This window comes from Macrosteles quadrilineatus, unplaced genomic scaffold, assembly GCF_028750875.1.
Source record: "Macrosteles quadrilineatus isolate MER2022 unplaced genomic scaffold, UCM_ALF_1.0 Scaffold_7__1_contigs__length_78375512, whole genome shotgun sequence".
Taxonomy (NCBI): domain Eukaryota; kingdom Metazoa; phylum Arthropoda; class Insecta; order Hemiptera; family Cicadellidae; genus Macrosteles; species Macrosteles quadrilineatus.
This window is the reverse complement of record NW_026542600.1, coordinates 33,762,114-33,776,498: the sequence shown is the minus strand read 5'-3', so window position 1 is coordinate 33,776,498 and position 14,385 is coordinate 33,762,114. Positions and strand designations below refer to the sequence as shown.

At 36.3% G+C, this 14,385-nt stretch overlaps 1 protein-coding gene across 1 annotated transcript in view; it reads left to right on the top strand.

Moving 5' to 3' along the window:
* Positions 1 to 14,385, top strand: part of LOC128998910 (cell adhesion molecule Dscam2-like) — a 149,113-nt gene that overhangs the window by 128,911 nt on the left and 5,817 nt on the right. The window contains exon 6 of the mRNA XM_054425266.1: positions 4,936 to 5,085. Coding sequence (XP_054281241.1) covers positions 4,936 to 5,085 — 150 coding nt within the window. The remainder of the gene's footprint in view (positions 1 to 4,935; positions 5,086 to 14,385) is intronic.

Sequence of the window (14,385 nt, the reverse complement as noted above, 5' to 3'; positions counted from 1 at the left end):
TTAACTGCTTACTTTTAACACAATAACACATAGACAGACGACACAGACGACAGACGACACTAGTAGCATTTGGACGGCGGCGCGGTGTTGGGGGAAGGTGCGGTGGCGGGTGGTGTTCCGAGCGAGACGGCTTCGTCACTAAAGAAGGGGTAGCGGATTTTTATCCCCCTGGAATTTTACCCCTGGGCAAACGTAACGTCACAAACCAGGGGGTAAAATTCTGGCCGCGAACTTTTGAGTTTCGCGACATCAGCTCGATGGATTAAACGTAGAATTAAACATATATTTTCACGGTTGTGAATTTAATCAGAACACATCAACTTATAAAAACCTAGAGTGCACGGCCCGGATTTTTACCCCCGGAATTTTACCCCCTGGCCAGATATATAAATTAGTGAGAATGATTAATTATCTTCATTCTGTTTTAATTTAATAGTAAACATTTTATCATTAAGTAGCCTATCTTAATCTTAATTTATTTGTAACATCAACTAATCGAACAGGTTTTTTATTTTAATTTTGAGATTCGAGTATCAGGATTCGATCTTTGAAGCCAACTGTTGATTAATATGACGTATAAACAAACATTAGAATGGTAATTGATTCGAAGATTTCTTTAACGATTTATTATACATCCGTAGTAAAACAAAGTTTTTCGTTTGTATTGTAACACTAACAAAATATGCCTTATTGTTTCTTTAAGAAGAAATGTTCACCCAATTATCATTTAAATGAGCTACTCAGTTTATTTTACATACTTATTAACCAACAGTGTGCCCCAAACGCAAATCCCGAACATCAAAATTAAACAGCGAAATCGGTTTACTTAGTTGAGATTACAAAATATAAATAAATAAAGATAGGCGACTAAATAATGAAATGTTTACAATTAATTAAAAACAGAAATAAGAAAACCAATCATTCAATTTCTAAAATCGGCCAGGGGTTAAAATTCCTGGGGGTAAAAATCCGGGGGTAAAATTCCGGGGGTAAAAATCCGAGGGTAAAAATCCGGCCCGTACATCTTCAGTTGTCTAAACGCTAGTTATATGGACAGGGGGTAAAATTCAGGTTTTTATCGGTAATCTAATTAATCACGCTCTGGCTATTTAATTAGACTTCCAAATCCGCGGGGGTAAAATTCCGGCCGCGAACAAACTTTTGGCCATTCAGGTTACTACTTCGTAGAGGCGTCAGCTTTGCCCAGGAGGTATCATTCCAGGGGGATAAAATTCCGGCGACCCCAGAAGAACGCACCCGCACCTACCTACCAGCAGGAGAGCTGGGAACAGGAGATACGAGGACGCTGGACCAGGCGATTGATACAGGAAAATATATATTTTTTTTTTAGTAGAACTTGGGATGTTTCTTGTCAGATATGGTATAATTACTTTTCCTTTTATAGATACGAGTATAAAAATATACAAAATATTTATTTAATTTAAACTATATGTTTTACAAATGGTGGTGGTGGAAGTGGTTGTTAAGCCCCTTACTGATTGCATTGCTTACAAAAAAATATGTTTTCCCAAAACATTGAAGCGAAGGAAGTTTATCCAATTTAGTTTAAAGGAAAGACGAATACAGACATGTAGAACTAAGATCCACCACTTCATATTACACAGCCTGATTGTACTATAGGTTTTGTTTTTGAAGTGATAAAAATGTTGCGTAGGAACTATAAACATCTATTGGCAAGAACCAACTACTGTAGTTATTTGTTTAATCATACATGAGTGCCTAGATTAAGAATATGTCCATACAACTATTTACATACAAAAATGTGACTTTACCAAGCCCGTGTACAACATAAAAATTGCCAAAATATACTAGTCGCAGTAAAAAGTATGGAAAATTACATATTCATAAAATAATCTCCTGCGAATGGATACATTCTTAGTTACAACAATGAGTTCATATAAACATAAGTCGACTCATCAACTTTCAATCATAACTCAGTTATTTTTATCATTAGCATAAATTGAACAAAAACAGCTCAGTACAATGCAAATTTTCTTATTAAAAGGTCCATCACGTTTAAGCCCATAAAACACCAACTCGGTGATTATATACGTTATAAGGGGCAGCAGTTTGAGCTAACATTAAAAACTGTTCGCCAAATTAAATTTTGTTGCTCTTACTTCACAGCATACAAAACCCTGGTTTGGTTCTATAGAACATACCTATCTGACATTGTAAACATATAGCTTATTTCATATTGAGAATCACAATTGGTAAGGATGTATTAATGAATAGCTCCTTAAATGTATTGTTAGGTATTACAACCTTTTACATTCTTAATGATTAAATACTCGTACGTATTAGTTAACTAACTATTCAAAAAAACATTTAATATTTTGAATGTTTAAAATATCTGTCCTTTGAAACCCTTAGAGCTAAAAATAACGGAGGTAAGCCTGTGGAGGAGAGCTGTTGTCTGTAAGTGGTGAATGGATGAACAGTGTACCCCTGACACCCTGGTAATAGAGTTTCCTTGTAGCGTGGCGAGCTTATTGGTGGAGTGGGAACTACTCCACCCTCCATCCCACAGGAGCAACCCTCTACCTACCACCCTACCTATCATATAATACTCTCTACCTGTTACAATGTACCTGTAGTATTAGTAGAACCTAACGTGCCATTCGTACCTCAGGAATAACCCTACCATCAAAGAACCTAACCTACACTCCATCCCACAGGAGCAACCCTCTACCTACCACCCTACCTATAATATAATACCCTCTACCTGTTACAATGTACCATGTAGTATTAGTAGAACCTAACGTGCCATTCGTACCTCAGGAAAACCCCTACTACCACAGAACCGGTACCTAGATTAGATCCAACAAAGGCGACCCACTACCTACCACCCTATCTATCATATGATACCCTCTACCTGTTACAATGTACCTGTAGTATTAGTAGAACGTATTGTACCATTGGTGAGTAGCCTTCAAGAATAACCCTACTACCACAGAACCAGTACGTAGATTGGATCCAACAAAGGCGACCCACTACCTACCACCCTACCTGTCATATAATACACTCTACCTGTTACAATGTACCTGTAGTATTAGTATAACCTAACGTGCCATTCGTACCTCAAGAATAACCCTACCACCAAAGAACCCAACCTACACTCCATCGCACAGGAGCAACCCTCTACCCACCCTGGTTTCGGCACGAAGTTGTACCATCATCAGGAGCGACAGTTTGAAATTTTCAGTTTAATGGATGTCGTTTGGTTAAAACTACTAACAGTTCACTACATACGTTTACTGAAGATTTCAACCTGTCCCGCCTGATGATGAACTTCGTTCCAAAACATAGGTCGCAACAGCCGACTTAATTTGAACTGGTGACTGAAGATAAAAAAGTTAGTATTTAAAAGTTTTAGTATTTAATGTTATTTGAAGTTTGAAAATGGACTTATGTCCGAAACATGTAACTTATAAAAAAAAATATAATATTTAGGGTTCTCGGTTGTACTTTATTTACTACTATAATTTAATATATCAGCAGCCCTATTGCGTGAACACCTAAATTAATATATATATATATATATATTATACGTGGGTGTCCGTTAGCACGATTACTAGAGCAATTGGTATAAACGTGTATACCTACATTTATCCGAACGATTTCGCGACCCAGCATGATCGGACTATGGGAACGGGGATTTATGGGGTAAAAATTGGATTTTCCCATTTTTGACCCAAGAAACCTAAAATTTATCAATTTATTTCCAAACCACTTTGTAGACCTTAAGAAAACAAATAATTAAGTATATTGAAGCGTTATTATGTGCCTAAAGATTATGGAGAAAAATAAAAAAAATAATTTAAAATTCCCATTTTATTCTTTTGGAGAATAAATAAACTGTTGTAGTTTGTTATAAACATAATTTGATCACATTTGGAAAATGGATTTACTTCTTTAAAAAGTCTTAACACTTACCAAAGAAAAAACACTCTTTTACCCTCCCTGTTGCAGCAAACCTACGTACTCGTTAAACTAATTCTATTTAAATAAGGAATAAATGTGATATTTTTAAGGAGACATTTTAGTGTAAATCCAATCAGGCAAATGGAAATTCACTTAGTCTACAGGTTTGCTGCGGCGGGGCATTTGATTTATTTTGGCTTAAGGGTTTAAGAGAAACCTAGTAGTTCATTGCTAAAATCCTATTATAAACAAAACCACCCAACCTTACATGATAACATATTCATTCCGGTTTAGTGGCGTCCAGAAACCAGATAACTATAAATCGATAGATTTTCTATTTACCTTGAATCCTTTACATTTCAATTAATTTCTCCAAGAATAGCTCTTTATCTAAGACCGTGTGCAGTGACGTAGTTTGTAAACCCCAAGCTGAGGAGGTAGCTGGGCGTCCATCACAAACGTGGAATTTATTTACAAAAATGGACCATGTGTGTAATTTGTACCGTAATATCTCTTGCTGCCATATCCCCAACATTGCAGTATGACCGATTGGCTTTAATCGTGAGACTATACATGTCAGTATTCCTTAATAATATTTTGTCCTCGTCAGAACTAATTAGCTGGATAGCTAATAAATCATAAGATCACTAGGTCTTAGTTCGGTTCTGATAATTCAGAAGCTTTTTAATGGTTCCAGTGGAACTGAATTGAGCTGATCTTGTTCTTTGGGAATTTAAAACATGGTCCTAATAAACATCTTATCTTAGTCAGTAACACAGCTGCTATATCAATAATTTAATGTCCCTCAGCCATCTTCGCCTCAAAATACCCCTGGTTTATTGGCGTCTTAGAAGTTAAACCGAACATAAAGGTGCCTGGGATCACATTTTGCAGGGGACTCAGTTGAAATTCATCTCCATTCAGTTAGATTCGCATTCTAGTTGCCTTTGATTGTTTCCTCATTCCAGTTATGACGGTAATATGTTCCAGATGGCAAGTTCCACATGTTGCCTAGTGGTGAGCTTGTGGTACTCAACGTGGGTCAGGCTGATGGGTTCTCCACCTACGAGTGTAGAGTGACTCATCGTCTCACTGGAGAGACTCGAGTCAGCGTGAGACACACCAGGATACAAGTGTCAGGTGAGTAACGTGTACCCACGGTTAACTAAACATGTTGTAGAAAACTCTATACCTAACAATGCCGTTTGAAATATTTATTCTTGAGGAGATCTGTGTAGATTGTAGAAAAAAGTGATTTTTATTTTCAATGTGAGTCATTAGGATTCAATAACGCCATGAAACATGTTTAGGGTAACATATATAAACTAGACAGAGACTAATATTTAAAATATAACTATAACAAATGAAAGTTTGCGTACCCTTTTATACAACAGTTGATACAGTGGACTATTTTAAAATCAAACAGCAGTAACTTTTTAGCAATCGAATGATGCCATCTGCTATAGATTATATTGAATATAACTAAAATAATCAATGGTTATTTAATATTTTGATATAAAAACAATTAACAGGTATGAGTACCTAAATGTATGCCGCAACTATGCTCTCACTCTCAGTGCACACTAGTATAAGTTATGTAAGTTTTTCAATAATATAAATTTATTTCACTAAACATTCGAACTCGTCTTAAATTTTAAAACGTTAATACGGGGAAAGGGTTTCAGAGTATTGATTATATTATTAATTGTTGTAAATAAATGCAACAATGTCAATAAATTTAATTAATTTAAACTTGGAATTGTTACCATCTCCAATTAATGTCAAGTGTTAGTGAGTACCAGGCAACAACAGTCAATTGTGTTGTATGGATACATTGTCGGATGTTACAGAGCTGGGTACATTGAAATTCCCGAGGTTGAAGCTACTTTATTACATTAAACCAACGTGACGATGAATTTATTATTTTCTTTGATAAATCAGACTGGCTAGAGTATGGCTTTGACTGGTCAATTGTTCTGTCAGTGAATTCTACAAGTTTTAAATTTTATTCGTATAGCTTAAACCAAAATAATAATTATTGTACAATTATTATTTTACAAACTTCTTGTTCTTTTACTATATGAAAACTAATCATTGTAGTTTTTTATAAAAAGAAACAAGCTACTGTGGACTTTCAAGTCGACTTATTTATAAATCATTGGCAAACCTGGTTTTAAAATTATGTCCATGCCGAAGAAGAGCTTTGACTCTTTTAATGCTGTTTCACAAGCCTTTCATAATCGTTTAACATACGTCGATACTGAGCTTATCGTAAATTATATTATCCCTATTAACTTTTAAAAAAAACCTTAAAACCATGAACATAAAGTTTATATTGAATAATACGAAAGTATAATAAAGATGGCATTTACCAATAAAGACAAAAACTTGTTTATATAATTTCTAAATAAATAAACCCTTTTGAAACGTAATAATGTAATTTAACTCAAAGTTGATTTTTTATCATTTTTTTCTTTTTTTCAGTTCAAATGGGATTTTACTTGTTCTTTTAGTGTATAGGCATTTTATTACATTTTAAAAATTTGTAAATCTATATTTAATTTACTTTCTTTTCAAGCATATGTTTCCTAGTCAAAATATTTATTTTGTTACATAGTATCTGTGCTTGTGATATAAATTAGTCATCAGCTGCTGTTTGATATTGTGAACATTTTTATTTGTTTATCTTTGGATGATTTTTATTGATTCTTGTGTTCAACAACACATGTTCTTGTGTTCTTGTGTCATGGAGAAATCAATATTTACCAGAGTTGGATTGTTCTGATGTGTAGAAAATGTTAGTTTGTTAAAGCATTAAATATCTTAATTATTTTTTTTAATTTGCATGTTGATTTAATTACAAGCTATTTCGGCATTATGTCAGGTACTGGTGTTAAGTTCTCAGACTTGATTAAGCAGTATGATGGAAGTGGTGATTTTAGTGAGTGGTTAAAGAAACTAGAATTGGTATGTAAGCTCCAAAAGGTGAAAGACTTGCAGACAGTTCTCCCCCTATTTTTGGCTGGAGGAGCATTTTCTGTATATGACGGGCTAGCAGAAAATGTAAAGAGTAACTATGAGGCTCTCACCAATGCATTGCTGCAGGCCTTTTCTGCGAACTGTTTTCAGGCTTATGCAGAATTTACAGCTAGGCGTCTACTTCCCGGCGAGTCACTAGATGTATATGCTTCTGATTTGAAGAGACTGGCAAAATTGGTGGACCCTTTTGTATCTGATGAGTGGATTAAGAGCGCAGTTGTACATGGCTTGCCAGAAGATACTCAAACCCAGTTGAAAGCTGCGTGTTCTCTTCAAAGCATGGAGTTGTCGGATGTAATGACAAGAGCTAGGAATCTGTTGGGCAGTGAGTCAAACTTTGGGGCGGTTGCACAGGCTAATGCCAAAGTTTTCAAAGTTGGTAAACAGTGGTCTAAAAAATGCTTTGTTTGTGAGAGGGAAGGCCACGTAGCACGTTCGTGTCCCCATCTAAATCGTGAGTCAAAAGTAACCTGTTACCGGTGTGGGGAGGTAGGACATTATGCCTCAAAATGTTCACAAATTCCAAAAAACGAGTGAATGGGGCTGCCTTATGTTGCGCGGGTGGCCCAATTTCTTCAGCGCAACTCCCTACATTAACAATAAGTGTGTCGGGTTTTAAATGCTGTGCCTTGCTGGACTCAGGTTGTTCAAGGAGCATTGTGTCACCTAGTTTAGTGAAATATGGAGTAGAACTGAAGCCAGTAAGTCAAAGGATTATAATGATGAATGGAGAATCAGTTGAGTGTAACATGACATGTATGTTACAAGTTTTGATAAGAGGTGTTCCGCTCAAACTGAGTTGCTTGGTTGCCAGTGTATTGCCAAGGTATCAGATGCTTCTAGGGATGGATGCAGTGACTGCAATGGGAGGTGTCACTATTGATGGAGATGGCACTATTACGTTCAGAGACGTTGGTATCGGAGCGATGGCTGAGGCCAAGAAGGAGCTGTGCGTGAAGGAAACCTCGGAGAATGGCAACGATGAGATCGCTATTAATGATTGTGACTTTAATGCGAAATTTGTTGATGGAAAATGGACTGTTGAATGGAATTGGAAAGATGGCGGTAAAACACCTAAGATAAATAACCAAGTACCTTCATACTCAATTTCAAAAGAGGCAAGGGAGGCGTTTGACGCTGAAGTGCATGATTGGATAAGAGACGGTTGGCTCCAGCCTTATGACGGGGAGTTTGATGGCTTAATTCCTTTAATGGCGGTCGTGCAACATAACAAGGACAAAGTGCGACCTGTAATGGATTACAGGGAATTAAATCAGTATGTTTCAAGCCATACAGCAGAAAGTGAGGTTTGTGGGGAAAAGCTAAGGATGTGGAGAAAGCTAGGAGAACATGTGAGCACTATCGACCTTCGTAAGGCATATCTCCAAATCCATATTGCTCCTCATTTATGGAAATTCCAAGTGGTCCGATTTAAGGATAAGAATTATTGTCTAACACGACTCGGGTTTGGTCTAAATGTCGCACCGAAAATAATGAGCAAAATTGTTAATAAAGTGCTGTCAATGGACCCAATAGTCCGAAGTGCTACGGACTCTTATGTTGACGACATAGTGGTGAATGAGAACATTGTTGACGGTGATATAGTAAAGAAGTTGTTGGAAAAATATGGGCTGTCAGCGAAACCAGTGGAGCCACTTGATGGAAGTAGGGTTTTGGGGCTTAACGTCTCAAAAAGAGATGGCAAGTTGATGTGGACCAGAGACAACAAGATAAAAGCTTTGGATAAAATTGAGACCAAGAGGGATGTGTACTCCTTGTGTGGGCAGTTAATCGGACATTTCCCGGTGGCTGGTTGGCTTCGACCAGCATGCAGTTTTCTTAAGAGGCAATTGACAGATTTGAAATGGGACGATGTGGTGGGCAACCGAATCAAGATAATGTTAGGAGATATAATGGAAAGCGTAAAAGAAAAGGATCCTGTGTTTGGAAAATGGGCAGTGTCATCTAGTGACAAAGGAACTGTGTGGTGTGATGCTAGCAGCTTGGCGATCGGTATTTGCATTGAAATTGATGGTGAAATAGTTGAGGACGCGTCTTGGCTAAGGAAAGAAGATGATTCGGCGCATATTAACTTAGCTGAGTTAGAGGCTTTGTTGAAAGGAGTGAACTTAGCTTTGAAATGGAATTTGAAGGAGTTATACTTGGTCACAGATTCGGCCACCGTTTATGCTTGGGTAACATCCATATTAACAGGAGACCGACGTATTAAAACACATGGGATGGGTGAAGCTCTTGTAAGAAGACGGTGGGGTTTGTTAAAAGACCTCATATCAGAATGTGGCCTTAAGGTGAGGATGGATCTGGTTAAATCGCAATTTAACAAAGCAGATCGCCTGACGAGAGTTCCTAAAAAGTGGTTGGCAAGAGAGGAGGAAAAGACCAGTATTGCAATGATGGGTGAAGAAGAGGATGAGGATAAACAAAAGTTGGTCAAAAGAATCCATGGTCTGCATCACTTTGGTGTTAATCGAACTCTTTTCACAGTTAGGCGTTGTTACCCGGCCGTTGAGTTTAGTAAACAGGACGTTGACTGCGTAGTCAAATCATGCAAAGAATGTTTATCTGTTGATCCATCCCCCATCAAATGGAAGCCGGGGCACTTGGATTGCGACAAGAATTGGCACAGGCTTGCGATTGATGTGACTCATTATGGGTCATATAAATTTCTTACAATTATAGATTGTGGTCCAAGTCGGTTTTGCATTTGGCGACGGATCCCAAGTGAGACTAAAGAACAGGTAGTAAAAATCTTACTTGAACTGTTTTCAGAACGAGGTCCACCCCAAGAACTATTAATGGACAATAGTGCAACATTCAGATGTGAACAAATTGAACAACTGTGTGAGGAATGGGGGGTTATCCGCCGTTTTAGGTGTGTGAACCGTCCGTCCGGCAATGGAATCGTTGAACGAAACCATAGAACGATAAAGAGAATGGCAACAAGAACCAGAAGAAGTGTTCAAGAAATGGTATATTGGTACAATCTAACACCAAAAGAAGATTTGAATGAAGAGTCGACACCAAGCTCTAGATTGTTCTGCTACAGGTGGAGGTGTAAGGGCGAACCTGTAAATTGTGACGAGCAACTAAGAACTGAGTTTTCACCTGATGAACCTGTGTTTGTCAAGCCTAAAAATTCCTTATGTACTACGAGATGGAAGCCTGGTGTGGTCTCACGGCAGCTCTCACAAACCAGCGTAGAGGTTGATGGTATGCCACACCATATTGCTGATGTTCGTCGTGCTGGTGTTGACACCACGGGGGCGTGTGCTTGTGATATAAATTAGTCATCAGCTGCTGTTTGATATTGTGAACATTTTTATTTGTTTATCTTTGGATGATTTTTATTGATTCTTGTGTTCAACAACACATGTTCTTGTGTTCTTGTGTCATGGAGAAATCAATATTTACCAGAGTTGGATTGTTCTGATGTGTAGAAAATGTTAGTTTGTTAAAGCATTAAATATCTTAATTATTTTTTTTAATTTGCATGTTGATTTAATTACAGTATCTATTCAAACGGCTCTTCTTGGCTGATTTTCATTTTATTTTAAATATAAAATCCCTCATAGAACCTTACAATTGGTTTCATAATTTTTGGGGCTTATAACTAATTAGGATGACCTACAATAGCCTTACACCAATACATTTCGCGATAGTTCGAACGTAATCTTTCTCACAGTTCGATATAAATATTGGCTTATAAACGGAGGCCGGACGATGCTATGAGGTAGTAAATCAAGGCACTAACTTGAGGCATTAACCTATTGTGAGAGGTAGGAGTAAGATATATGGTCGGCCTAATACACCTCAGCATGCCTATAACTGACTTGTGACCTCATTGTTATACAAACATAACAGCTGGCACCAGCGAAATGCATATATTAGGCTAATTTATTGTATTTATTTGTCTTTTTAAACCAGAGTGTACAATAGGAGCTTAATAATTTCAGAGTATTCGAAACAAAATATTCCATATAAACTATGCAAGAAAGTAGGGCACACATTAGTACATTACAACCGGTAAAAAGTAACATAGAATAATATAGCATTTTTATAATTCTTATATTTTTAGCGAATTTCCTATCTAGGGAGTAAGTTATTATGGTAGTACGCATGGTAAGACCTGGACCTGGGAACTATTTACTTTTTCGTATTGAGGTCCCTACAGGCCAATTACACCATCCGTTCACTTTCATATACAGGGTGTTTTTTTTAAAAACTTGCATCTTTATTTATGTAAAAACCGCAATCGATAGAAATATGCAGTTTGCGGGAATCATCTATTGATGTAGGGGGCCCAATTGTTTTGAATTCAACGTTACATTCACATTCCCCCCCTTTTCCCCCTGCCCCCAACTTAATTTTTTTTAAATAGCAAGGTACCCCTTGTGACATATCAAATGAAAGAGTATAAAAAAAGAAAATGTTTGATGAAAAAAAATTGAAAATCGGTTCATAAATTTGCGAGGTATTCCCCCCCCCCTTCCCCGGAACTTAATTTTTTTTTTTAAATAGCAACAAGGTTCCTTAATTGTTTAACTTAATTTTTTTTTTAAAGCAAGGTACCCCTTTTGACATATCAAATGAAAGAGCATGAAAAAAAAATGTTTGGTGAAATTTATTTTTCATTTGATATGTCACAAGGGTGGGTACCTTGATATTAAAAAAACAAGTTATAGGTAGGGGAAAAGGGGGAGGGATTATCTCACAAATTCATGAGCCGATTTTAAATTTTTTTCTCCAAAAGTTTTCTTTTTTCATGCTCTTTCATTTGGTATGTCACAAGGGGTACCTTGCTTTAAAAAAAAAATTAAGTTCGAAGGGAGGGGGGGAGAATATCTCACCAATTTATGAACCGATTTTCAATTTTTTTTCATCAAACATTTTCTTTTTTCATGCTCTTTTATTTGATATGTCACAAGGGGTACCTTTGCTATTTAAAAAAATTAAGTTGGTGGCAGGGGGGAAAGGGGGGGAATGTGAATGTAACGTTGAATTCAAAAACATTGTGCCCCCTACGTTAATAGATGATTCCCGCCAACTGCATATTTTTATATATATTGCGGTTTTTACATAAATAAAGATGCAAGTTTAAAAAAAAAAAAACACCCTGTATATATATTACAATGGAATTCGCTTAGTCTGCAGGTTTGCTGCGGCTGGGGTATTACAATAATGCAGCATTTTAGGGGGTTGGGTTGGGTTAACTGAAAAATTACTTTTATACATAATCCAAATGAAAAAAGAGCCTAAAAAACCTTGAAAATCAGTGAATGAGGGACAAGATCAATTTCCGCAAAGCTAACTTAACTTTGAAGAGTTGTGACGAAATCTTCAAGACAAGTTTTGAAAATACCTCCGCAGTACAATAGCTAGTGTTCTAATATTAAATATTATTTATATCATTAAATTCACCTATGGTAATATGGTTGTGTTTTATTGAAAAGCTATTACATGTTAGGAATTTCATCATCTGTATAATGTATGATCACATTTTTGTTTGGTAAAACAATAAAAATATTCATACGAACGGATGTATAATTTGCTCTTCTTTGTTTTCAACCTTTTTGTGTTTAACTTCTGACTGCTAAAGTGAAAAAAAAGCCTTGCACTTACACGTAATTCAGTAGTGATATTTTTTATTTGTGCAACCTTTTTATTTTTAGGTTTAAAATGATTTAAAGAGTTGAATTTCTTGTTGAAGAACGTTGAAGTTGAACAAAACCGAATATTTCAAGAACATTTTGGGATGTCAGTTTTTAAGACACATAATACATTTTGTGAATGTTGAAACAACCCTATTATCAGCAATGCAATTGACAAAGTTTCCTTTGTCAAATTTAAAGCCCCTAGAAAATTCTACTCGTACATTGATAGCTTCAAGCAGTTCGTCTCATTATTACAATGGAAAAAACATTTTCCATTATTTCCTTTATGTAAGTTGCCTTTATAAACTCAATATTAGGCGTGTGTTTGTCTAAAGCTTCTAAACAAGATATTCCTTAGCAAACGATAGCTCTATGGTTTTTATGAAATCGATGTAGGTTAGTGTAGGATTCTTTATGAACATTAAGACTAAAAGTACTTATTAGTAATCAGTGTATCTTCTTTATACTTATAACCATAACTGACAACCATCCAAATAGCTTTTGTTTTTAACTACCTACTATTAATTTTCCTTTTTCACAAAAGAAATTCCGTATGACTACTGTATTACCAATTTTGAGAAATAAATCAAATTTATATTTTCAGCCAAGTTCATACAATTCTAGGTAGACTTTCATGTAGGAGCTACAGAGGGGAAATACTTAGACTTTAGGTGCGGAACAAAAAGAGCAGCTGAGTGTTTAAGAAAACAATCAGGGCATGAAAAAGTTGAAATATAAAACAATTTGATGGTGGATCGCCGAAAGCGCACCAGACCGAAGTAAGTGCGGTGAACGTGTCCCGTCATGCCGATGCTCAGTTTAAGTCATGGCAGTAAACGGTCGAGAATATTGCTTGGTTTACGGTCACGTGTTGCCACCCCTTCTCTCCCTCTGCCGTAAAAATTCTCTTAAACTTTATTGACACTTACTAAGTTCCTTTCAACGTCGATCGGATAAGAATATTCATTTAAGTGGCAAATATATTTTCACCAGTGGATTGTCAAACGTTTCTTTCTATGAAAGTGTATGTGGGGTGCGTTAAAGTTATTATAGTCTGGATAACGTTAGATTAGTGATAGCATATTGGGCTGAGTCAGACAATTCTGGTTCGAAATCAACAATCTTTACTCTGTGGTCAACACTGACTAGTCCATGTTTCTTATTCTTTAACTTAGGCCTCCACACAGATCTGTACCATCCACACAGATAGTGGTCAGTTGAGTTAAAAAAATAAAATGTTGAGGGAAGGCAAAAGAGAGTTTATTATGGAGCATAGATATAAACACATTCCGTTGGACATTAATAGCTAAGGTGAGAATATTCGCCACTATAAAAAGTGAACGGCCCATATTATGTAAAGAACGCCAAGTGCAAAGACCGTAAAATAAAAAGCATCTTATGATGAAAACGCGAGAGAGCACTTTACTTGTGCCCCGTAACAAGGTCTGTTCACTTACCACTTGGCCATCTATAAACACTACAGAGGTATCGCTGAAAACCTTAAACATTCGCTCGCCGAACCCCTAATACCACTCTGGGTAACTTTTAAGTTTTTCAATTTAACTAATCAATGTGTTCTAGCCTACTTTAATCTGAGCATATAAGTTTGTGAATTTTACTGTATATTTCTTCTGAATGTCTATTTTGTTTTAATGTAAACTGTTTAATTAAAGAAAACTCTAATGCAGGAATTTATTATGACCATAAACTCACCAACGTGTTTTTTTTT